At 48.2% G+C, this 22649-nt stretch overlaps 1 protein-coding gene and 1 long non-coding RNA gene across 2 annotated transcripts in view; one reads left to right on the top strand and one right to left on the bottom strand.

Annotated features, from left to right (window-relative positions):
• Positions 1-799: 799 nt before the first annotated feature.
• Positions 800-3449, bottom strand: LOC116667336. The gene is made up of 3 exons (XR_004324236.1): positions 3390-3449; positions 1469-1473; positions 800-834 (listed from the first exon to the last, which is right to left on the bottom strand). It is a non-coding gene; the product is annotated as an uncharacterized LOC116667336 (long non-coding RNA).
• Positions 3450-7530: 4081 nt separating this feature from the next.
• Positions 7531-22649, top strand: part of LOC116666870 (melanocortin-2 receptor accessory protein 2-like) — a 44758-nt gene continuing 29639 nt past the window's right edge. The window contains 5 exon segments of the mRNA XM_032490540.1: positions 7531-7570; positions 8074-8148; positions 8151-8622; positions 13037-13196; positions 16660-16888. Coding sequence (XP_032346431.1) covers positions 7531-7570; positions 8074-8148; positions 8151-8551 — 516 coding nt within the window. The 3' untranslated portion in view covers positions 8552-8622; positions 13037-13196; positions 16660-16888.

Below are 22649 nucleotides of genomic sequence, written 5' to 3'. Positions count from 1 at the left end.
ATGTAAGTGAGCTGACAGGAGTGAGTGAAGAGATGGGGGCATCTCCTTATTGTGGTGGCTGCTCTCTGTCCGATGCCTTGAGATTTGGGGAAGGGCTTACAAGTGTGGAGGGGTGAGGACAGGGCCTCTGTGCTCTTCCTGAGTGCCCTGGCCTTACCCATTCCCCCAGCCCCCTCTGGGCAGCCAAGCCGAGGAGCTGGGCCACCGGGGGTTGTGCTGATCACTTCACCCCAAGTCCGGGGGTAGGAGCGGCCAGCACACCTGGTTGTAGACTCTGGAGTCAGGTCCTTGGAGGAATTCCTCACTGAATGATGTTTTGGACCTTTTATTTTTCTCTATAGCCTCCAGCTGAAGAAGCAGATTGCCTTAGATACATGAAAGTTGAGGACACCTACTATCCCCATGAAGCCCAGTTGGGGCTGGGAGTCTGCTGTTTGTACAGCCGGTGGGCTCGTGTTGCTTTGGGCATCCCTGTGCCTGAATTCCTGCAGTACACTCGGTGGTAAGGATGGGGGTGCCTGGCAGGGAGGGAAGCGGTGCGGGAGACTGCACAGCTGGGGAGACGTTAACCTGGGGTGAGCGGGAGCCGGCTGATGCATGGCATCTCGGTGCAGGGAACTCTCCACACTCAGAGGGGTTCCCACTCCCGCAGAGGCCCTTTGATCAGGGTGCTGGGCTGTCAGCACAGCAGGGTCCCTTTGAGGATCATGGTGCCTTCAGGCAGTGGGAAGTGAGGGGTCCAGTGGCACTTAAATTAACTGTGCACCTGAAGCCAACCCCCATCTCTTTCAGCCTGTTTCCTAATCTGCAAAACTGGAATGATGTTAACCATCCCTGCAGGGTCGTTGATGGGCTGGGACAGACTAGACAGTCAGGAGCTGGAATTCCTCTGTCCCCTGATTGTTTTCCTTCCTTCCCACTATTTGCTCTCACAAGTTCAGCCTCTCTGTCTCTCTCTCATTCACTTGTAACTTTCTCTCCTGCTCTGTTTCATTTGATTTCCACCCTCCTCCCAATCCCCAGATGAGTGAACTTGATTTCTGTGTGTCAGTTCCAAATTCCCAGGAAAGATGCTCTGTCCCCTCTGGATTGGTTGTCCAACCCATCAGTTACAGCTAGAGGAGCGATTCCCTCTGGGACCAGCAGAGGGGCTCTGCCCAGCCCCCAGCCACCACTGTGGGAGCACATAGCTCTCCGAGGAGGAGGTACTGGCTGTGACTTGGTGTCACTAAGTGTGAATTTATGTCTCCTCTTGCCCCACCATCGTCCCCCTAAACAAAGATGAAAATTAAACACTCCCAGCATTTGTGTCATGTAACACTCAGGATGAGGGCTAAGGGGGCTGGATTCCCTGCTGCATGTAAGGGGCTACAGTGGCTCCCAAACGAGAGCCTGCGAAGGGAACAGCACTGGCCCCACCCGGCACTTATGGCGCTGAGTCTGCGTGACTTTGAGCCAGGTTTCTGACCACAGCTCGGGTCTGTTCCAACCAGTTAGTCTTTGAAACCAACCAGCTTTGGATTCCTCAATCCCTCCCTGAGGTTTTACCTGAACCACCAGCTTCTGTATCTCTGATGACAGATGATGAGGACCTTTCACGTAAGGCATTTGCACAGCCCTGTGCAGGCCTTTGTGCTGCACAGTCTGCTGGCGAGCTGACCGAGGTTGGTATTTTACTGATGTTAGAAATAGTCTGGTTTCCCGATGCACTGTTTCACTGAACAAGCAACAGAAGCCACCTCTGGCTGATAAAAGCCAAAAAGGAACTTAATGATAAGATACTGGGTGGGTGCGTGGAGTGGCCCAGACCAGAGCTGACCCGGGGGCCGTAGGAGGTGTTGGGGAGCCCCAGACACCAGGCTGGGCAGGGTGCTGCTGGGCCCCCTGCTGCCCCAGCAGGGACTCCCCTCCTCCTGACCCTCCACCTCACTCACTGCAGGTTCATGTCCCGGCAGGGCCAGGTCACACTGAAGCCACCAGCACACACCTCAATGGGGGAGTTGGCCCCGTCTCAGCTGAGGGCGTGCCTGGTGTGGGGAGAGGCCCAGTTAGAGGAAGGCGGTTCTCCTACTGTTCCGAGTTAAGGTGCAAGTCAGTGCCCGTCACTCAGGAGAGCCAGGCTGGTTGGACCTCATTGTGGTGACTAGGCCGTCTGAGTTCACTTATTGCTTTTTATGTTCGAAGGCCCTGGAGGGAGCAAAACTGGAGGTTCTAGTACTTATTTTATATTTCCCATGTACCAGGTATGGTAAGCGAGCCACTTCAGACAAGGCCCAGAACAACCACGTTATTTTTCCACGGAGCAAGTCGTGCAGTCAGGTCTCTGCAGCCGTGAAACCCATGTCCCCATCAGCTCCGTAGTTACCAGTGGAAATTATAGGGATTTATGGGACTGTGTGCTCCTGTGGGGGCTGGGATATGTGTGTTTAAATCCACATCTTCAGAAAGTCGGCTAGAACCACAGCCACTGATTGTCTGCATGGAGGCAGAGGAGGGGAGGCTTCCAGCCTCTGGTCCAGCTTGTGAGGAGCTCAGAAGTTGCTCCTTCTGTCCTGAAAACAACACCAGAGCTTAAGAAGCTGCAAACCCACTGCTCTTCTTAGATCCACCAGAAAACTGAGGGAAAAAGCTGCTCCCCACCCAGAAAGGCAGCCAGGCAGGCTTGGAGAGTCACATCTCCCAGGGCAGAACACACTGCTGTAAGACCCGCTGGGGCAGGCAGATTTCAAAGCTCCCTGTGACCATCAGGAGGCTCAGCGTGGGGAAGTCTGAGTGTGACAACTCCAGGGGGCCAGTCAGAGGGGCCCTCTGCTCTTTTACATGCATTTTACCTCCAGGACCATGCACTGTTCTCAGAGTGAAGATCAGAGAAGAACCCCTCATGCTTCCTGCCAGTAAAGGAGAAAATATCTCTATTGAAATACACCCAGAACATTCTGTTCCATTGTGGGGGGTTGTGTTTTTTTGTTTTTTTTTTTAAATGAGAAATTATTTTACCAGAGCCTAACCAACCTGGGGGAAGGGAAATCCCTTCTGTGTCACCCAAATTGGGGTGGGGGGAAAGAGACACACTTGTGGATGTCACAGCTCAGGGCACAGGCTCAATGAGAAATAATCACAGGACTACAGATGCCCTGCTGTGTCCTGGTCCCCCAATACCTTACCTCCATGTCAGTAGGGCCCCTGTATAATAACAGGAATAAAACTAAAAGAAGGAAATGTCTCAGGAGTGTCTATGGAAAACCCAAAGACAGCGGGGAGATGAAAACAAGGACACACTGTTGGCGTTAGCTTCTCACACCAATAGCTGTAGCAAACTACACACAGCCCAGCCCCAGTAGATAAACAGAAATCCTCACAGAAGAAGCTATTTATTTTGGTGCTCTTACCCAGTGCATTCCATGGTGCATCCTCGCCTAGAATTGAGTGGAAGCAAGTCCATCTCAGAAGGGACATAAGTGAAGAGGGATGGCTTTCCAGACTCTGAAGGGCAGAGAAAGCACCAGCCTGGGTGAGAGCACTGTGAGGGGTGGGGTAGGGGGTTGGCTGCCTTTTTCCCCAAATAAGGAACCTTCCTGAGGCCAGCACAGTGGGAGGGAGGGCCATGGGTTGGAAGCAGCCAGACTTCTTCCTGAGAACTGATGGGATGCCTCCAAGGGACCATTCAGGTGCCCAAACTCGGCCCTGATGGTGGGAGCCAGTGGGTTTGCCTCAGAGCCCAGGACTGAGTTGGGCGCACAGCAGGCAGGTCTTACTTGGCCAGATCCATTTCACTCCCCCAAGCCCTGTGTAAAACATGAAGCGTGGATGGCCTGGTGAGCACAGCTCTGCCCTCAAGACCAGTTTCAACTCCTCTCTTCTCGGAAAACAGCATCTCTGAGCCCGTCCTGGGTGACCTCACAGAGATCACCCTAGTGGCCCTAGCTAGTGACCGGGAACATGTACCTTCCTGCAGCCAACCCCAGACGTCCACTGATGCATCATATACTGGCAAAGATGTGAGTCCCTGTGCATTGGTCTAACAGCAGAGACTCTGCCACAGGCCCAAGAGGTGGTGTGTGGGATATGCAGGGGTGCAGGGGTGCAGGGGTGTAGGCAGTGCAAAAGTGTAAGTGGTGCCAGGGATGCAGGGGCTGTGGAGGGCGCAGGCAGTTCAGGGGATGCGGGGGTGCAGAAGTGCAGGGAGTGCAGAAGTGCAGAGAGTGGCATGGGTGCAGAGGTGCAGGGAGTGTAGGGGTGCAGGGAGGTGATCAGGTACTTGGGTAGGATCAGAAGGCAAGTGCACATCCTCGCAGTCAGCTTGACGCCGGGAGGCTGGTGCAATGGTTTGGGGCGGCGGCGGCGGCAGCAGCGGGTGGGAGGCTGCCCGGGCAAGGCGGTTGATTTCTTCTCTTCCCTGCAGCCTGGCCTGGGGGTGTCTTGGCCGCCAGAGATTCGCCAGATGTTGGACTCCAAGTAAGCTTGCTCCTGGGATGTGGGGCGGTTAGGTCAGTGGCCTTTGGCAGCGGCAGAGGGGCGGAGCGGGGCTGCCCCTGGCGAACTGGTGCAATAGCTGCCTTCTCCTGGCTGCTGGGCCTGGGAGCCGCCTCTGCTGCCCCAGGTCTCCGGACACAGCTGTGCCACTCAGCTTGCTGAGTGGGGAGTGGGGGCGGTACCATTAAGTTGCGGGGCCCATGGGGGTAGAAGGGCTGCTGCGCGGAAGCCGGTCATTTCGCTCTGCTCTCCCCCGCGGTAGAGCCTGGGGACGACCTCTGCCGCAGGAGATTTGCCTGAGGTCCGACTCCAGGTGAGCTTGCTCCTGGGCGATGGGTGCGGTGCAGTCAGGGGGCTGGTAAGTTGGTGGCTGCTGGGATAGGGAGGCTGCCTTGGGAAGCTTGTGGATTAGCTCCCATGTCTGCGCCGCGTGGCCTGCAGGCGGCCTCTGGTGCGCCAGGTCCCGGGACACCCGTGTCCCACTTTGCCTGCTGGGGGAGGGAGGCAGGGTAGTCAGGGTGCAGGGGTGGCGGGGGTCAGGGGCCTGCAGCGGGGGAGGGGGCCCATTTGCTCCCATCTTCCCCTTGGCTTGCCCTGGGGGCTGTCTCTGTTGCCCTGTGTTACGGGACACATGTATCCTAGTCAGCCTGTCCCCGGGAGGCGGGCGTGGTACGTTGGTGGTGGTGGCATTAGAGGCAGGTTTTCCTATGGAGCTGGTCCATTTTCTCCCATTTCCCCCCATGGTTTGCCCTGGGGGCGGTCCCTGTTGCCCCAAGTTCATCGGACATCCATCTCCAGGTCAGCCTGCTCCCTAGAGGAGGCCACCCTGAGGTCAGGGGGCAGGACTGGTGGCTGCTGAGGGGGGAGGGGGCTGCCTTGGGGAGCTGGTGGATTAGCTCCAGTATCCCCGATGGCCTGGTGTGGGAGCAGCCTCTCCTGCCCCAGATCACCAGACACACCTGTCCCATTCAGCCTGCTGGGAGAGGGGCGCCCTGGGCGGTGCCTTTAAGGTGCAGTGGTGGCGATGGCGGGGGTAGAGGACCTGCAGCGCAGAGCCTGTCAATTTGCTCTCCTCTTCCCCGTGGCCAATCCTGGGGGCGTCCTCTGCTGCCAAAGAAGCCGGATGCCCGTCTCCAGGTCAGCTTGCTCCTGGGAGGCCAGCGCGATTCGGTTGAGGGTTATGGGCAGCTGCGACAGCTTTCTGCCCCGCCTAATGGGGCCACTCCTTCTCCTCTCCCCTACCTGGCCTGGGGACGGCCTCTCCCGCCCAAGATTCGCCTGACACCCCACACCCGGTCAGGTTGCTCCTGGGAGGTGGGTGCGGTGAGATCAGGGGGTGGAGAGGAGAGGGAGGCTGCCCCTGGCGAGCTGGAGAATAAGCTCCCATCTCTCTGGAGGCCTGATGTGGGGGCGGCCTCTGCTGCCCCTCGTTCCCAGGTCACCCTTCTCCGGGTCATATTGCCCTGGGGGTGCGGTAGGGTGCGGGGGCGGCGGGGTGTTGGCGGGGTATGGAGCTTGCCGCTTGGGAGCTGGTGGTTTAGCTCCCATCTCCCCCGCAGCTTGGCTTGGGGCAGCCTCTGTTGCCCCAGGTTGCAAAGCACAGTTTCCCTGACAACCTAACCACCAGAGGTGGGCAGGATGTGCTGAGGGGGCGGAGGCAGCCGCCAAGGCAGCGACAGAGGGTTCTGTCCCTGGCCAGCTGGTCAATTTGTTCCCATCTCAACCTTTGCTGCCTCAGTTTTGCAGGACGCCCTTCTCCAGTTTATCCTTCTCCTGGAAGGAGGGTGCAGTGCATGCAGCCCAAGGTCTGGGCTCTCCCCTGGGGAGGGGCAGAACTCTGTTGTTCTCCTTTGTCTTTATTCTTCAGCGAAGGGGTTACTGGAACCAATTCTTAATTCTGAGAAAGTGTAGCCTGTGTTACAGAAGAGCTGCTGACCAGTGAGGTTTCTGGGTGGGTTCTCACATCAGCTGATGCCCCAGGCAGGCAGGAAAGCTATTACTCAGAGCTTGTTAGTCTGGAGTTGGGGGATGACCCCACCATCCTCACCATGCTTTTTAAAAATGTGTTACTCCCCTCTTTCCTAGGTGACATTTTAGCTTATTGGGTCACAGAGTGCTGGCACACTCATCCCTGTTCTCAAACATCTTTTAAACTTGGGTGAAGTGATAAGTGGGAGAGAAGATGATTTACTGAAAAGTAAGAATACTTAAATTCGTGTTAAAGCTACATTCTGTCAATCTTTCTCAAATGATTTTTCTCTGATTCTAAATCCACCACCTAGTAAATGTTGTACTCCTGTGTAAATCATTGATCTTCACATCACATTTGTTGAGTGGTCAATGAGATTTTTTAATTAGATTATTCCTGAAAGGAAAGGCTCAGGCTTTTGAGAATTCCTTGTCTGATGTCACCCAGGCCGTCACAGTAGAAGACAGAGCTGATATAAAAATGCCTCAGCTGCCTGAACTGCAAAGCTTCTGGGATTACTGATCCCTGAAATGCAGGTGACTCTTGATGATAATCTGGGGGATGGTTTACATGATCAGATTCTTCCAGTCCTGTAAATGGGATCCGTGGCCCCAGCCCCGGGAGAGCTGGTCATAAGGGCCATATCGTGAGGGGCGGGATGGGAAGGCAAGGTCTAAGAGCTGAAATTACTGAGATTCCACACTCGCTAAACACAGACTCAGGAGCCTGATTGTTGTCAGGTTCTGTTCTGGATTTAAGAGTGTGTTCAGACATGATTCTTGCCCTTCAGGGGTCACTGCCTGGGTGGAAGTAACCTTTCCATAAATCTGGGGAGAATGGCAATTAAGTAGATGGGCTGTTATGGTTCTTAGTGTGCCCAGGCTCGCTCTTCCAGGCATTCGTGGGACTAACAAGAGTCATGTTATTCACTCATTCACTGATTTATTACCCTTGAATTGATCATTTGTCCCAGAGTAAGTGAAACAAGGGATCAGGAACCTGAGTTTTGTCCCCTCTCCTATCACTGATTGTATCTATCAGTCGGGCGCCCTGTGTATGCATTGTGAAATGGTAGTATTTCTTGCCCAATGGGGCTGCACTGTCAGTTCTGGGAATCAGGGGAGACACGTGGGTAGGACAACACCCTGACACACATGGCAACCCCCCACCCCGTGAGACAGCATTGTCGATGCTCAGGTGACCCGATATAGACCGCGGTGCTAAACCTGAGCATGTTTAGTGATCTTGGTGGCTATGAATACAGACTACCGGTCCCTACCTCTGGAGACTGGGTGTGTGCACACCAGAATTCTGCATTTTAAGAAGCACTTTAACTAATTCTGATGAAGATGATCTGAATGTCCCACTGAGAAACACTGGGGTGCGATGCACCAATATTGAAGATTCTAAGGGAGCGATGTCTTTTCAGGATGGTCCAAGGGTCCTCACTTGACACTTTTGCCTTGGGTTTAATTGTATGTGTTCAGAAGTGATGTCTCTCACTTCCAGTGCTTGTCAGCATGCTCTGTGCAGGGATTTGCACTCAGTAGATGGCAAAAACTATGATTCTTCAGGTCACCGAGCTAGAGTGTGAGCGGTCTTTTATTTTGGTTTTCTTTATTGCAATGTAGTGTCTCCCGAGAAAGGATTCAGACTGAACAGCTTTGTGTCAGACTTTGGAAGGCCGCTGGTGCCCAAGGTGTTCTCTGGCAGGGCAATGACGAATCTAGGTCCCTCTTTCACTGCTACGTCGATGAAGTGGACCACTTGGACAAGGCCAAAGCTGGTATCCCAACCATAGCCGTTGACAGTGATATTCGGCTCCAGGAAGCCATCAGATGCAGCAGGTGGCCAGAGGAGGAGCCAAACAGGCTCATGAAATGTGACATCCCCAACTTCATCAACACGGACCAGAACTCTTCCTTTGGGGAAGATGATCTCCTGATTTTGGAACCACCGATTGTTCTAGAAAATAAGCCACTTGCCCAGACCTCACCCAAAGACTTGAATTCAGAAATGTGCTTTGTTAAGTGTCTTTCTGAAGATGTGAAGTCTGTCTTTGTATGGCAGGAAGTCCCCTTTCACAAAATTGTATGTGTTTGTGTCTGAGACAGAGAAATGGAGACAGACAGAAAGACGAAGAAGCAGAAGAGAGCCCCCTCAGAAGAGAGCTAGTTAAGGTGAGTTTTGTGCCATTAAAAACTATTTGGGGTTTTGGGGGGAACAAAGTATTTACACTGTCTCATTCTCCTCGTTGGAAACCTTGGCCCCATACTCAGTGTCAGCATCCTTGAACAGGGGTTGGCACGGTGCATTTTATCTGGCGCTGCCACTTCCACGCTCTGCCTTTAGCACGTTGCTTTGCCTCTCAGGGCTGCCACCCTTTTAACTGTAATGTGAGGAGTCTGGAGTAGGTGATCCATCCCAGCTCTGCTGTTTTGCAAATTTCTGTTTTCGTATTCGGATGAGGCTGGGATACACCCAGAGCAGTATAAACCAGGCCCTACCTCCTGTCTCTTGCTGGGGCATCCCTAAGGTCTGTGCCTTCTGCTCAACCCTTTACTGAGCCCAGCTTTTGTCAGGAGCCCAAGTGCCAACCGGGATGGCAGGAGACTTGTCTCTCGTGTTCACGGTGGCCGAAATTTCTATTCGTTGTGCTGAAACAGCTCTTCTGAGATCCTCCGGCCACCCTTGCTCAAACCTGAGGACAGCCCTACCATTCCTTTCCTAGAAGGAGGATCAATCCCTGGTGCATTTTATGACAATCCTGTACCCAGGAATGCATGGAAGTTTATCAGCTGAGCGAGGGGAAGTACCTCTGTGTCTCTGTGCCCCTGTATCTCTGTCTGCTCACAGTGCCCTGCCACCGGCTACTGAACAAGAAAAGTGTTATTCACCATGCTGTGTGTTTTGCAGATGTGTAGGTGATGGTCTTGTGGCTCATGTGTGGGCTTTGAGCTGGGATGGTGAAGGGCTTATACATACCTCATCAACATGTATTCGAGGTGGCCTGGTGCCACACAGACTTGATTCATGAAGGCTTCAAGCCTGCACACTGGTTTGGAAACAACTTGGTTTTGATCAGTCACACTGCATGCATGACTCGCTGCTAATTTCTGGGTGCTTTTTTTCATTTTAGATTTATTCACCCCGTGTCTTGCTTAAGCTGAAAAAATACTTTTATTTCACCAGAATATTCTCTGATTATTTGTTTTCACACATCCAGTTTTTTAATTCCTTTAAAAATGATTCTGTGTTTATAATGCCTCCTAATTTCTATCATCTCTAAGTTCCCAGTGGCCTGAGCCATGCACCAGATTTGATGTAAGAACTGTTCCACCAAAAGAAATCCCTTCGCCATAGTATCTTTTGAGGAAAATATTCTTTAAGACTCTACCACTAAATTGTAGAACAAAGTATGGAACATTTCCTGTAGTTAATACATGTTCATGCAAAAAGAAACTTGATATTTTCATTAAACAATGTTGATTTTAATAACTTTTACTAATGTGAATATTATCATTCATAATTTAAGTAAGCAAATAAAACCTCAGCTATTTATTATTAAGATTGAAAACTATTTACACGGTCTCTCAATTAGAAGTAGCTTTATTAGAAGACTGAAGGGTATTTAAAAGATGGAAAAATATCCATGATGACACCATTATTTTTATTAACTAAATATCAAGAACTGTGCAGGGTTAAGATTTGACCCTCTGCAAGCTGCCAAGTTAGCATGAGGTAGTTTTTGGTTGCTGCCACAAGACAGGAGACTCCCCCAGGTTCAGAGACAAAGGACTTGCTGCCAGCACAGCAGGCAGCCTGTGGTTCATGTTCATGTTGGTTCCTGAGTGCCTTTCCTATTGCTGTTGTAACAAAGGAGCAAAGACTCAGTGGCTTAAAGCAATACACATGCATCGTCTCACTGTTCTAGGGTGCAGAAGTGCAAAGTCATTATCAGTGGGCTAAAACCAACGTGTGGCCAAGGCTACCTTCCACACCGAGGCTGTTGGGATGGATTCATCTTCCTGCCTTTCCCAGCTTGCAGAGGTGCTCACACTCCTTGGCCCAGGGCCCTGTGTCACTGTGACCTCTGCTGCCACTTTACATCTCTGTCTCTGACTATATAGATATAAAGGAAGAGTCTTCTACATCTGGTATGGACCCTTTTTCAGAAATGGACATTGTGTCCCTATTTATGTGCAGATTAAAACCCCTTCCCTCCAGGGTGCGGTGGCATCAGCTCACAAGATTACCACACTGGGCTTTATGTGTCTTCTTTTATTGTCACCTGGGAACTTCTCTCTCCATAGTTAGCTCTGTGTTACTTTTGTTGTTGTATTTTACCCGGCATTACTGAAAGTTTTACTTAAAAGGGATCCTAATTAGCTCTGTTTACCTGTTTCCACAGCTGAAAGCTTCAGTTCTAGAGTATCTGTTTGATTTTTCTTAAAAATAGATTCCAGTATATGTCTCTGGTGAAAGTCTTTACCCTGTTATCTATTCTCCCATAATTTCCTTATTTTCTTGAATATATTAAAAGTATTTTATAGCCTTTATTGGTAACTTTGATGCCTTCATCACCTGGGGGTTTGCATCCTTTGTCTAATGTTTCTTATTCTCATATTATCTGTCATATAGTCTTGACATGTTGCATGTCTAGAAATTCTTTATTACATGGCAGACATTGCAAGTGAAAAATCCATATGTTATCTTCCGTGAGAGGTTTTCTACCTTCCCGTTAGGCAGACTGGGTGAGATACTGATCATGTCACACCAATCAGGCGCTGAGGTGGATCAGGACTGAAGTGTCTTTTTTCTTAAAACAGCTTTGAGGTATACTTGGCAAAATAATTTTCACACGTTTAAAGTGTACAGCTTAATACGTTTTGACATAAGTATATCCCCAAGAAACCATGACCACACTCAAGACGGTGAACATACCCATCACCCACAAAGCTTCTCTCCTGCCTTTTGTTGTCCCTCCCTCCCTCCCCATCTCTTCCCCTGGAAACCATTGATCTGCTTTCTATCACAAAATACTGGTTTGCATTTTCAAGATCCCTGTATGAATGGATTCATGCAGTATCTACTCTATGTTGTCTGACATCTTACATTCAGTGTAATTATTTTGAGAGTCATCTGTGTTGCTGTATTAATAGCTTATTTGTCTTATAGCAGAGTATTGTTTAGTGCTGAGTTTTTACTGAATAGTTTATTGTGAGCAGTGTTTGGATACACCATCATTTGTTTCTCCACTTAGGACAAAAATCTTAGAGGATTTCTGTCTTCTAAATTGTCTATTAGCCTTTTAAACCCATGATACATTATTAAAGATTAGTGGAGGGCCACAAATAAAAAGGATTCATATAATCTCACCAGACACACTGAATGTAGAAAGGCTAAGGAAGAAAATCAAAAAGTCATTCATAAGTGCCTTGAACGTTAAATTGCTCATGAAAGGAAATGTTACACAAGGTGAGTGTCACAGCCACATACATAATGCCTGAGTGGGATGGGACAAGGGGATCCTGAGATGAGACAATAGGGTGAGTAGCCTGGATTGTCCAGGCGGGCTGAATGTAATTACAGGGGTCCTTAAAATGGAGGATATTTCCCAGCTGAGTTTAAAATCAGAGGGAGGTGTAGCCATGGGGCAATGTTCAGAAAGGCTGCTGACCATGAAAATGGAGGAAGTCGTGGGGCACCAGCTAAGGAAGGTGGGTGACCTCTAGAAACTGGAAAAGAAAAAACAAGGAAACATTCTCTTCTAGACCCTCTAGAAGGAAGGAACACTGCTGTTACCTTGAATTTAGCCCAATGAGAAATGTGTTGGATCTCTGACCTCCACAGCCATAAGCTGACAAATCTGTGCTGGTTTAAGCTATTAAGCTTATGGAAATTTGTTACAGTGGTAATAGGAAAATAACATAGTGAGAGGTAGTGTAAGGGATTAAAGGTCTAGGATGGGGTGTGGAGAGAATTCTGAGATTTACACCTAAAAAACAACCAGGTGAAGTGGGAAGGTGTTTTAAGGAAGACCTACCTGGCAGGGCTGTTAAGCAGACTGTTTGGAGTGAGGAGAACATTGGAGTTAGAGGAATCAACTAAATCTCTACCAGAAAAATAAGGAATAAAATATAACAGGGCTTCAGTGTTAGTGGATGTAGGAATGGAAATGGGCAGAGAGATATAAACATTACTTTGAAATTAGCTACAGGTTTGATGACTGCATATTGGGGAGAGTTAGCCGATGTGTGGACTGAATGTTTGCATCCCCTCAAAATCCATATGTCAAAACCCCACCTCTCAGGGTGATGGTATTGGGAGGCGGGGCCTTTGGGAGGTGATTACTAGGATAAAATGAGGTCATGAGAATACAGCCCTCATGAATGGGATTAGTGCCCTTATAAAGGGCCCCAGAGTGCTTGCTTCTCTATGTTCTCTGGCCCATGAAGATAGTGGGAAGACACCCATCTTCGAGCCATGAAGGCAATTCTCTCCCAGATACATTGACCTTGAAAATCTCAGCCTCCAATCCATAAGGAATATGCTGGTTGTTTAAGCCACCCAACCCACGGTAATTTGTTACAGCATCCCAGACTGACGAAGACAGTGGAGAATGCCTCTGAGTTTGACACTGATTGCCTGGAGAATGCTGAAACCCAGGGAAGTGGGCAGCACAGACGTTTACTCATTTAATCCTGCCAACACAATAGGAGATAGAGTCTACATATTCCTCGCTACTTAAAAGGTGAGGAAAAAGAGGCACAAATAATAACAACGACAACAACAACAACAAAAATAGATTGTCCAAGATTCACACAGAACCCCCTGGAGGCAGAGTGAGAATTTATACTCATGCAAGCTGGCCCCAGAGCCCTTGCTCATAACAACTAAGTCAGATCACCTTGCTTATGTGGATCAGTTTTTTTCAACTGTGATATGAGGGTACTGTGTCCAGTATCTTATAATTTCAAAATACCTCACTGTAAGGGAATCATTAGTCGCAAGCATTACAAACCACAGAAAGCTAGACATACAAAAATAACTCTTTAGGGCAAGATAATAAATAATGTTTTTAAACATTATATGTGCTGAGCCTTTGCAATAAAATGTTTATTTATAATTCTGTCTGGCTACAGAATAACTTCATAATTCTGCATGTGGCTGGTAGTTCCCATGTTGGACAGCACGGGCCTAGAGAATTTAAATGACTTGCCCAGCCTCGCCCAGGAAGCTCTTGGTGGGATCCGAGCTATAGTCTGGGACTTTTCCTTCCTATCCAACAAGTCCCTCATGGAAGTTTAGAAGCTTCTCCTTTGGTGCCCAGCTGTTTATCCAACTTATGACATCTTGTCAGGTGTCCTATCCTGCTCCTGAACATCAGCCAGAATACACTTCTGCTCTTTTATGGCCAGGTAATAACTTCTTGCAACTTCCATTGCTTTCTTGGCATCAGTTCTTACCTGGAAGGGTAGTGGCTAGAGATGCAAATGTGTCCACATGACAGGGTTTTCATAAACATAGCAGGAGTGGTCAAGAGAAGAAAACATCAGGAAGACATGTGGAAGCAGGTCATTTAATATACCAAATGGGTACTTTCAATGTATGTTTGTGTTCCCAAGTCCAGACTTGTTCTGCTCGTGCATTACAGGCCAATAAATCAGGAGAACAGTTTTGGGGCAAGAAATAGAGACTTTAATTTGGAAAGCCAGCTGAGAAGATGGTAGACTAATGTCCTGGAGAATCATCTCCCCAAGTCAGAATTCAGGCTCTTATATTAAAAAGGGGAAGTGGGAATGCTTGGTTGTTGCAAACTTGGTGTATGAATTCTTTGTTAGAATCCTTTGTTCTTGCAGCTCTTCACCTGGGTCAGATCCGTGTAAACCTCCAACAAACAAATGTTATTTTCTATTCTGTAACTTGTTATCTTTATATGAATGCAAAAGTGTTAATATCCTTAAAAGTCAGAGCCTTGAGAATAGGGTCTCCTGTATATTTCAGGCTCTAGGCAACATTGTTTTACAAAAGGTGCAGAACCAACAAGACTAAGCCTAGGAAACAGGGCACAGGGTTAAAGTCAAAGGAACAGATCTAATATGGAGTCAGATTTGTTCTTTCCTATTTCAGTAGTGCCATGGAGAAGGCACTTTGGGCAGCTTTTTGTAGAGTCCTGGAGGCTTTCTCTCTCAGCGTCTGGGCGCCTCTATTGAAAACTCTTCATAGCTATCTGGCCTTCTGGAAAACCACTCCGCCTGTTTTGCCCTGAAGATGTGTTCTGTTTATAACTCATCCCTACACCTTGGAAAACAACTCAAGAAAAACTCAGTTGGTTTTCCACCAGCCCTGGGCAGCGGTAAGGGATAGCATGTTATTACTTTATAAAAAAAAAAAAAGAAGAATTAAAACAGCACTGGGCACATAGGAGAGAGTCAATAAATGCTTCCTGGCTTAAATCAAACATGATGGCTCAGTGATTCCATGGCTGCTGTGTTACGGAAATGACAGGCCAGCCAAGAAACAAGCACCACTCAGAGGGTTGGAGTACTCAGATTTATTATGCCGGCGGGCTCAGAGGGGCTTCTGCTCCGAAGCTCTGAGCACCTCCAAGACATGCACATGAGGTTTTATAGGGTTAATTACAAGTATGGGGCTATTAGCCAATAAGGTTCAAACAACAAAAAGCAAGGAATCAGTACACTGGAGCTTATCAATTTGGAACAGATCACATTACTGACACTTGTTGAGCTTGGATTTACGAGTTAGCTTGTTAGCCAAGTAAACTGACACTAAACTTCAGATTTATGAGTTAGCCCAGCAGAACTTAGATCAGTAAACCTACACTTATCACACTTAGATTTGTGACTTAGCTCGTTAGCCCAGCTGGGCTTTTCCTTCACAGCTGTATTTGCTGAGCTAGTTACTCCTTTGCTCCATTACACTTTTTTTTTAACTGAAAAAGAAATACATGCAGATGGTTAAAAAATTGAAACAGAGCACAAAAATACACGTGAAAGAAGTTTTCCCTCATCCTCTGTTCTTTCAGCCCTCCCTGGAGATGTCACTGTTTACAATCCTTTGTGTGCTTTTCCAGATATGCTATGCACATTCCCACCTATGTATGTAAATTCCTTTAAAGTTTTACTTATTTTTAACTTAAAGGGATTCAAATCCTCAAGTGTCTTCTGCCCCGATAATAGAAAAGAACAAATCTGACTCCATATTATATCTGTTCCTTTGACTTTAACACTGTGCTCTGTCTCCTAGGCTTCATCTTGCTTGTGAAACAATGTTGCCTAAAGCCTAAAATATACAGGAGAGCCTATTCTGAAGGCTCTGACTTTTAAGGGTATTTAACACTTTTCCATTCATATAAAGATAACATGTTGCAGAATAGAAAATAACGTTTGTTTTGCTGGAGGTTTACAGAGATTTGACCCAGGCAGATAGCTGCAAGAACAAAGGATTCTAACAACAAAGAATTCCTATACCAAGAAGTTTGCAGCAACCAAGCACTTAGGAAAGGAGCCTGCATTCTGACTTGGGGAGATGGTTTTCCAGGACATTAGTTTGTCATCTAGGTCTACAGAAACTTGCTATTCCATGCCCCAACACCTGGTCTCCCAACTTACTGGCCTGTCCTGCACTGAGGAGTATGAATTTGGACTCGGTAACACTCCTATCTACCTAGCAAGCTGGGCACTGGAACTGAGGACAGCTCTCCCACACCCAGGGACCTACTGTGAGCCCTTGATGGTTCCTCTAGGGTGGGGTGTGGTTTACTCAGTAGGGATGGGGACTATGCACCAACAATAAGGCAGTTGCTCCGTCTGGGGCTCTGATTTGTACCTCCCGCTCCCCGCCAGCCCAGCACCTGGGACAGTGGAGCTAAGGCAGAGATCCTGCCTACCTGTTTCCCAGCGTGTAAAAGGGGAATATGTACTCTTCCCAAGGTAATTCTGAGCGACAACACTTGCGGGTACTTGGTTCCCAGAGCAACAGGAAACCCAGCTCCTCGTGGGGGCAACGGGTGTGATCCCTGTAGGGGTCCTGCAGAGGCCTTGGCTGGAGGGCTGGACCAGGGAGGTAAAACTTGAGCTGTGGGTCTTGAAGGGTTAGAGAAAGGTACAGAGGCAGGACTGCTTCCTCCTTTGGGGTGCCCCCAGAGGTAAAGCTTTTTCTCTCCATCTCCACTACTACCCTTCCCTCTCCAGATCCCTCCCTTCTCTCTGCTCCTCCTGTCCATCTGTCTCCCTCCACTTTTCCCCTCCTCTCCTCCTTCTCCCATCTTCTCTCTCCCTTGCTACCTCAGCTTTTCTCAAAGAACCAAGAGGATCTCTGGCCCTCCTGTGCATGCGCAGTCGGTGCCAGCTGGACCGCGGGTTATAAGCCCCAGCTCCAAGACGGGGATCAGCCCCAAAGGCTTCTCAGCTCTGTCGCCCGGTAGGCCTTTGGCTCCTTCCCGAGGCTGGGGCCTCTGGCTGTTGAAGTGCAAGGTGGGGTCTCCCGGAAAAGCGGTCAGGCGGCTGCGGGAGGGCGGTCCGCGTGTCACAGCCCGCGAGGGCGCGAGTCAGCGTGTGTTCAGCTGAATTCCTTGGGCCAGGGCCCTCTGCCCGCGCCACCTGCCCAGGCGCCTCGGCCACACCTGTCCAGGGCCAGGTGGGCACCTGCCGCCTCTCGCCCCAGCCGGGCTCCACTCAGTCCGCTGCTGGCGTCCCCTTTCCCTCTCCCGCCCGCGAGTCCCCTCCTCCCGGGCTTCCTCTCCTCGGCAGCCGACCCGTCCCCGCCCCTAGGCGGGCTGTATCCCGGGCGGGCGGTGTCTGCGGACCCGGACGGGGGCGGGCGGCTGGGGCTGGGGCTGGCCTCCGAGCGGGGCTGCAGCCAGCGTCACCCCGCCCCCGCTTTCCCTGCCCCGCGACCCCGGGGCTGCCCTCCTCTCCCTTTTCCGCTCCCTGAGGACAAGCTCAGAGGTGTGGGCGCTGCTCCCCGGGCTGAGAGTCTCCAGCTGTAAAGCCCAGCTTCTCCTGGTGAAGTCGGGAAAAGGGAGCGCCAGTGCTGAGCGAGCTTCCGTCTCCTCCCTCAGTGTTTCTGCCCCAGGTAAGTATCTTGAACACTTTCAGGTGTTATGATGGTGGTGCTTGTTGATGTCACGTGTTTTTATAGTGAGAGGGATTACAGTGTTGAAAGCAGGGCTTTGTTCAGTTAAAAATGAATTGAAGGCATGAGGCTGGGACATCCTCCTTCCTTCCCTCTCCCAGGGTGAAACACGTGACCGCCGATTTTAGGAATACAGTTACAGTCCCTAACTAGTCCAGCCCAGCTAGAGTGTGTTAACAGGAACTGTACCACCAGAGGCATTGGAGACCTAGGGACATTGCAGTCCTAAAGAACTCCTGGCACAGTTTGGTTTGTTTCGGTTTTTTGTTTTTCTTAAATTGTGGGGCAGACTAGTTGTATAGAGTGAAAAATAATTGTCGAGAAATATTTTTTCATATAACAGCTTTATTGTGATATTGTTCACACACCATGAAGTCCATCCATTTAAATGGTACAATTCAGCAGCTTTTGCAATATTCACAGTGGTGCAACCATTATTATTCCAGAACGTTTCATCACTTCAGAAAGAACAGTGGAAATGAATGATCTATCCACCCCTCCCCAGTGGTGGTTCTAAAGAAGTTTCTTGGCTGTTCCTGATCATAAATTAACTTGTTACATTCCAGGAAAAATCTGGTGTGTATTCTAATCAGAATTGCATTGAATCTGTCTATCAAAACAGGAAGAATTAATGTCTTTATGGCTTAAACTTCTTCTATGCATGAATAAATCTGGGACCCTACCTTTTCATCTGTCTAGAGCCTGGCCCATGGGAAGTTCTCACTAATTGTTGGACTTGTGAATGATGAGATTCTATACATCATTAGTTGCAACTGTTGCCTTTCACAGGAGAGAAAAGTAACCTCAGTGAAACCAAGTAACTCTCTGATGGTGAGAAAGAGTTCAGTCAGTGCTGGAGTGATACAGTGGACTTCGTGCTTGCAACCAGAATTCCCCACCACCTACAGCTAAGGGGATTACAATTTTCTTTTATTTTTTCTTATTTTTTAAATTATTTTTTATTGAAGTGTAGTCAATTTACAATGTTAGTTTTAGGTGTACAACAGAGATTCAGTTATAAACATATTCATATGTATATACATATGTTATATATTGTTTTTAGTACAACTCATTACAAGAAATTGAATATAGTTCCCTGTGCTATATAGTAGGTCCTTGTCATGTATTTTATATTTATTAATGTGTATCTGTTAATCCCCCCTTTCCTGCCTGTTAAACACAGTTTGCTTTCTATGTCCATGAGTCCATTTCTAGCAGCACCATTTTTCCTAGTAATATATGCTGGTTGGCTGCTTTCAGTTTCAGTAATTCCATCTTATCTGTGGGCACTTTTCTTCTGGTGGGCCTTTATGTGGTTTGCACACGTGGTAATAGAGATCTGTATTTGGGAGAACTCCAGGCCTCGTGTAGTCCCTGGTACAGAGCATCCACTGAGCTGATGCTTGAACTGGGAAAAAAGCACAGTAAATGTTGGAATTTCCACTGTGGTTGAGACTTCCAGGTTTCTATAACCTGTTTAGCCCACCTCAATGTTGACTGCACCCATACTGGGTAATTTGGTGGAACTCCATGGTATGGTGATGTAGAGACAGGGTCTTGTATGCTTCTTCTCTTTCCTTTTTCTAACACTCATTCTCCTGGGCCTCCCAGATCCTCCCCCAGCAGTGCCCAGGGCTGGCTTAGTGCTGCACTCAGGCAATATATGTTAATAAGGCTCTTTCCTCATCTCTTCTGAGCCTCCGTTTCCTTCTCTGCACACTGAGACCTTAGACTAGATAAGTCCTTTTCAGTTTCTTTTAAAGCCATGTTTCCTTTGAGAAACAGAAAATGCAAATCTCTCCTCCCATTCCAACCCTTTAGATTTTGATACGTCCTCCAAGGAGTGGCATAGCTCTTTGTGGAAAACTCATGTGATTGTGATTCCAGGTGGCACAGAAAAGACTCTTCAGAGATTTATTGCAGGGAGAGGGCAGGAAAGGGTCAGTATGTCACACTTTCTAGTGCAAGGACTGGAGCGGGGGCTTGGGTTTAAATTCGGTGTCTGACGTGTCCTCTCTCTAATGTTGCACAATGTGATAAACTTCTATCCCTCAGTGTCTTCATGTGTCAAGTTGGGGTGATAATATTTTAGGGTTTTTGTGAAACATTATACACATAAGCCATTTGTGTCTCGGTAGAAACAAGACCTGCTAGGGAGTCAGGGATTTCTTTAAAAAGAAAACAAATCTTGTCCATAGCACTCTGTCTGTGTGTATTTTGAAGTTCCTGGAGGGTGAGTGTTGAAACTAAAGTCCATCGTGGGACAGGTGGCCCATGGTTCTCTGTGCCCCAGATTGCCCATTCCTCCCCAGTCCTCTTCCCCTCAGTCCAGGATGAAGTTCCCTAGTAGATTTACACAGAGTTCTTGTGGAAATGGCTTTTAATTTTATTGTTTCACCAAGAAGGGCTGCCATCATGATCTCTGTGGTCAGATTTTGGTGACCTGAAGGCTATGCAATTGGGGGGTACCATTTAATAAAAAGAAAAATATTACAAATACAAAATTAAACCTAGGGTGGTGACAGGGACACTAAGAAGTGGGGACCATTAGCTTTGTTAGCTTGAGGTGCAGTGGCCTCTGGCCACGAGGACCCATCCTTGTGCTCTGAAGTTGGAGGGACCAGTGGGTTTTGTGGGAAATTTAACTGAGTGTATCTCATGGGCTGAGCATTGTCCTATTTGTACTGTGTGTTCCTTATTTGAGAAAGTGAGCTCATTTAATCTCAATAGCCTCTTTAAAACGTTAGACTTTTAATTTTGAGATGTAATGTAGATTCCCATGTAGTCGTAAGAGATAATATGGAGAGGCCCTATGGACATTTTGCCCAATTTTCCTTAATGGTTCAATCTTGCAAAGTTCGGGTATAATTCATTACTGACTCACTAACCCTTTGCGGTTTGTGTTATTGCCCTCATTTCTATTCATGATTAAACTGGGGCTTAGAGAAGCACACAGGCCTGCTCAGGTCACCCACATGGTTAGTGTAGAGTCGGGTGGAATGTGGGCTTGGGATTTCCAGGCAGTACCGTTTTGATGGTCTGTGGCAGGGATGAGCATTCACTTTGCTTGTTTATTCATTCATTCAACAAACATTTATTGAGTAACCTCTGTGTGTCAGATGTTTTCATAGGGTTATCTGATTCTTCAGCAGTACTGAGAATCAGGTAATATTTTCTTTTTAATCTGAGAAAATTAGCTCTGGGAGGTTATAACACCCCCGAAGGAAATACAGCTCATAAACGAGGGATAGTAAATTTGTACAGTACCCCCTTTTTATGCAGGTGGTACCCTAGGCATTTTACATTTGCAAACTTCCGTAATCCAGATATATTCTTGTAAGGCAAGGATTTTTTTTTTTTTATTGAAGTATAATCAAGTTTACAATGTTGTGTCAATTGCAAGGTGTTTTTTGAATTTTGAATTAAAAAATATTTTTGAGGAGGGTAATTAGGTTTATTTATTTGTTTCATTTTTTAAAATGAGGTACTGGGGATTGAACCCAGGACCTCGTACATGCTAAGCACGTGCTCTACCACTGAACTGTACCCTCCTCCCCAAGGCAAGTTTTCTTATCCATTATTCTGCAGCTTAGGAGTTCAAATAAATTGGAGTTGAAATCCAGATCTTTTGATCCCACTGTGGTTATTTTCTTTATATTCTGCTGAAGGGGGGTGGGGAAAGCAGTTCCTTTGTTCATTTCTTTATTCAGCAGTGTTGAGCACTGACTTTGCATCAGGGTCTTGCTAGGTGCTTGGAAACAGAAAACAAGAAATGACCCTTTTATGCAGGGGCAGGAAGCCTAGACCAAAAGCTGGGTAATGTGATCCGAGCTACGGTAGCCATGTGCAGACACTGAGGACAAACTGTACCCCCAGCTTTGCTTGGGCTTCCCTTGCCTTCTGGCTGGTACACACCAGGTCACCACAACCCAGAGGGGCACACAGCCCACAGCACAGTATGTACCTCGATCTCCTCTCCCCTCTCGGCAGGTGCTGCAATATAAGCTTCCCTGACTACGTGCAGTGCACTGAGAACGACGAGATTCTCCCCGTGGTGGTCCAAGCCATGGGGATCATCTCAGAGAAGAATTTCTTTTGCATCTATAAGCGAATCTCCTTGGTGAGCCAGATCAGCCAGTGTGGCTCCAGTGGGCACTCTGTATCCACAACAGACACCACTATGCACCCGAGAATGGTTGGAGAAACTTCCAGACACACCGCAAGGTAGTGGGCCTTGTCACCATTACCGACTGCCTCTTGGCCAAGGCCTTCAAGAAGCTCCACGTGCAGAGGAGCTGTATGACACCTCGCTTAATGACTCTCAGCTCTTTGTCTTTGTGCTGCATGGGGAGGTAGCCTAGCAGATGCGCACCGACGTGGTCTTCAATCTACGAGGACTGCAGTGTGGTGGAGAAGAGGATCAAGGACTTCACTGAGTCACTCTTCATCATGCTCAAGTCCAAGTGGCTGGATGGGCCCCCAACAAGCCTGGGGACAGGATACCCCTCCTCTGCATCTTGTTTGAGAAGGAGGACTTCATGGAACTGGACACAGACAGCATGTAAGTCTTCCTGGAGCCCCGGCCGCCCTGGCTGTGTGCCGGATTGCTTCCCTACAACCAGGAAGGGATCAGCAAGGAGGAGGGCTGTCTTGTAGCCAGGGGTGGAGGGAGGTGAAGCCTGCCGGTTTACAGACATTTAAAAGTGAATCCGCCTTTGTTTCAGAGAGATCCTTTTAGAGTTAGTGTGGACACTTACTCCCGCTTTTCAGCCAGGACCCCTGGTGGGACCCCTGGTGTTGCTGTCCAATAGAGCAGCCACAGCCACTGATGCTAGGAGCGCTGGGGAGGAGGCTGGTCTGAACTGACATGTGCTGTAGGTCAAATGCACATCAGATGCTGAGACATCTAGTAAAAGGAATGTAATCTATCTTGTTACTTTCTATATTGATTACATGTCAAAATGATAGTATTTTACATACAGTAGAATAAGTAAGATCTGTTCTTAAAATCAGTTTCTTGTATTTGTTTTTTGTTTGTTTGTTTCTT

Source organism: Camelus ferus, chromosome 11, assembly GCF_009834535.1.
Source record: "Camelus ferus isolate YT-003-E chromosome 11, BCGSAC_Cfer_1.0, whole genome shotgun sequence".
Taxonomy (NCBI): Eukaryota; Metazoa; Chordata; class Mammalia; order Artiodactyla; family Camelidae; genus Camelus; species Camelus ferus.
This window is presented reverse-complemented; position numbering and strand designations above follow the sequence as displayed.